The sequence below is a fragment of the Penaeus chinensis genome, chromosome 31, assembly GCF_019202785.1.
Source record: "Penaeus chinensis breed Huanghai No. 1 chromosome 31, ASM1920278v2, whole genome shotgun sequence".
Taxonomy (NCBI): Eukaryota; Metazoa; Arthropoda; class Malacostraca; order Decapoda; family Penaeidae; genus Penaeus; species Penaeus chinensis.
The window spans coordinates 34,671,222-34,673,721 of NC_061849.1; the positions used below are offsets into that span (position 1 = coordinate 34,671,222).

At 45.1% G+C, this 2,500-nt stretch overlaps 2 protein-coding genes across 2 annotated transcripts; both read left to right on the plus strand.

Annotated features, from left to right (window-relative positions):
* The first annotated feature begins 255 nt into the window (after positions 1-255).
* On the plus strand, positions 256-990 carry LOC125042150. Its single transcript, XM_047637615.1, has one exon. It carries the CDS (start codon positions 256-258, stop codon positions 988-990), a length of 735 nt encoding a protein of 244 aa, XP_047493571.1.
* Positions 991-1,045: 55 nt separating this feature from the next.
* On the plus strand, positions 1,046-1,561 carry LOC125042151. The gene has a single exon (XM_047637617.1). The coding sequence runs from the start codon at positions 1,046-1,048 to the stop codon at positions 1,559-1,561; it is 516 nt and encodes a 171-aa protein (XP_047493573.1).
* Positions 1,562-2,500: the final 939 nt, after the last annotated feature.

Genomic DNA, 2,500 nt, shown 5'->3' on the forward strand with positions numbered 1-2,500 from the left:
AGATAACCATTAATCTATGCGCGACCCTGTAACCACAATATTAAGGAATATATTGCATACATACGCTGAACCCAAGTCATACAGACGAGCCATATGTTGCAGCGTTTCAGATGCAATTGCACGAGGCATGTTCAGCAGCGACAGGGCGGTGTTGCAGCAATTGTTCTTCTTTCCTGCAAGAATCTGGTGCACTGGCTTGTACACCGGCTTGTATATTTGGATTGTTTCTTTGTAAGTGTGTGTGTAAAAGCGTGTATGGTGTGGTTTGGAAGGAAATGCTGTGGCGTGGTTTGGAAGGAAATGCTGTGGCGTGGTTTGGAAGGAAATGCTGTGTGTGGTTTGGAAGGAAATGCTGTGGTGTGGTTTGGAAGGAAATGCTTTGCCGTGGTTTGGAAGGAAATGCTGTGGTGTGGTTTGGAAGGAAATGCTGTGGCGTGGTTTGGAAGGAAATGCTGTGTCGTGGTTTGGAAGGAAATGCTGTGTGTGGTTTGGAAGGAAATGCTGTGGTGTGGTTTGGAAGGAAATGCTGTGGTGTGGTTTGGAAGGAAATGCTGTGGTGTGGTTTGGAAGGAAATGCTGTGGCGTGGTTTGGAAGGAAATGCTGTGTGTGGTTTGGAAGGAAATGCTGTGGTGTGGTTTGGAAGGAAATGCTGTGGTGTGGTTTGGAAGGAAATGCTGTGGTGTGGTTTGAAAGGAAATGCTGTGGCGTGGTTTGGAAGGAAATGCTTTGTCGTGGTTTGGAAGGAAATGCTGTGGCGTGGTTTGAAGGAAATGCTGTGGCGTGGTTTGGAAGGAAATGCTTTGTCGTGGTTTGGAAGGAAATGCTGTGGCGTGGTTTGGAAGGAAATGCTGTGGCGTGGTTTGGAAGGAAATGCTGTGGCGTGGTTTGGAAGGAAATGCTGTGGCGTGGTTTGGAAGGAAATGCTGTGGCGTGGTTTGGAAGGAAATGCTGTGGCGTGGTTTGGAAGGAAATGCTGTGGCGTGGTTTGAAGGAAATGCTGTGGCGTGGTTTGGAAGGAAATGCTGTGGCGTGGTTTGAAAGGAAATGCTGTGGCGTGGTTTGAAGGAAATGCTGTGGCGTGGTTTGAAAGGAAATGCTGTGGCGTGGTTTGAAGGAAATGCTGTGGCGTGGTTTGAAAGGAAATGCTGTGGCGTGGTTTGGAAGGAAATGCTGTGGCGTGGTTTGAAAGGAAATGCTGTGGCGTGGTTTGGAAGGAAATGCTGTGGCGTGGTTTGGAAGGAAATGCTGTGGCGTGGTTTGGAAGGAAATGCTGTGGCGTGGTTTGGAAGGAAATGCTGTGGCGTGGTTTGGAAGGAAATGCTGTGGCGTGGTTTGAAGGAAATGCTGTGGCGTGGTTTGGAAGGAAATGCTGTGGCGTGGTTTGAAAGGAAATGCTGTGGCGTGGTTTGGAAGGAAATGCTGTGGCGTGGTTTGGAAGGAAATGCTGTGGCGTGGTTTGGAAGGAAATGCTGTGGCGTGGTTTGGAAGGAAATGCTGTGGCGTGGTTTGGAAGGAAATGCTGTGGCGTGGTTTGCAAGGAAATGCTGTGGCGTGGTTTGAAAGGAAATGCTGTGGCGTAGTTTAAAAGGAAATGCTGTGGTGTGGTTTGAAAGGAAATGCTGTGGCTTATGATGTGTAAAAACGACTTTACTCTGATACGTTACTTCTTGTTATAATTATTGTTCTGTTTTACGGAGGTGATATGATATATAATATATAGTTTGTTCTGTGATAGTAATGATGATGGTAGAAATGGTGATAGTGATGATGACGATGATGATAGTAAGAATGACATTGATAATGGTAACAATACTACTACTACAACTACTAATGGTAGTAATGACAGTAATAATGATGATGTTAATGATAAGAAAGATAATGATGATAAGGATGATGATGATGATAATGATAATAGAGACAGTGATAATGATAATGATGATGATAATGATGATGATAATACTAATGGTGCTAATGATTGTAATAGTGCTAGTAATGTTAATAGTGATAATGATAATGATAATGCTATTGGTGATAATGATTATGATAATGATAGTAAGGTTAATAGTGATAATAATGATGATAACGGGAATAGATAAAATAAAATATTGGCAATGATAGTAACGACACTAGAAATGTCATCGAGAAAATTACACCATAAATCAAGTTCTTTCTTCCCCTCGAATTCCGACCCCCTTTCTCTCTCCCCTCTGACCTCTCCGCTGCCGATACTCGCTCTCCCTCTCTTCGTCCCCCGTCAACCCTCTCCCCTCCTTCCTTTCCCCTTCTTCCAACCCGTCTCCCTCTTCTTTTCCCCCATCTTGAACCTTTCTCTTTTCCTCCTTTTCCCCCCTTACCTTCCCCTCTTGATCTTGTTGTCCTTCCCCTCCCCTCTTCCTTACCCTCAAGTTCTAACTCCCATTCTCTCCTCTCTCCCTTCCCCTCGCTCTCTCCCCTTCCCTCCCCTAACCCCTCTCGGTTTCCCCTCTTCTCTTTCCCTCT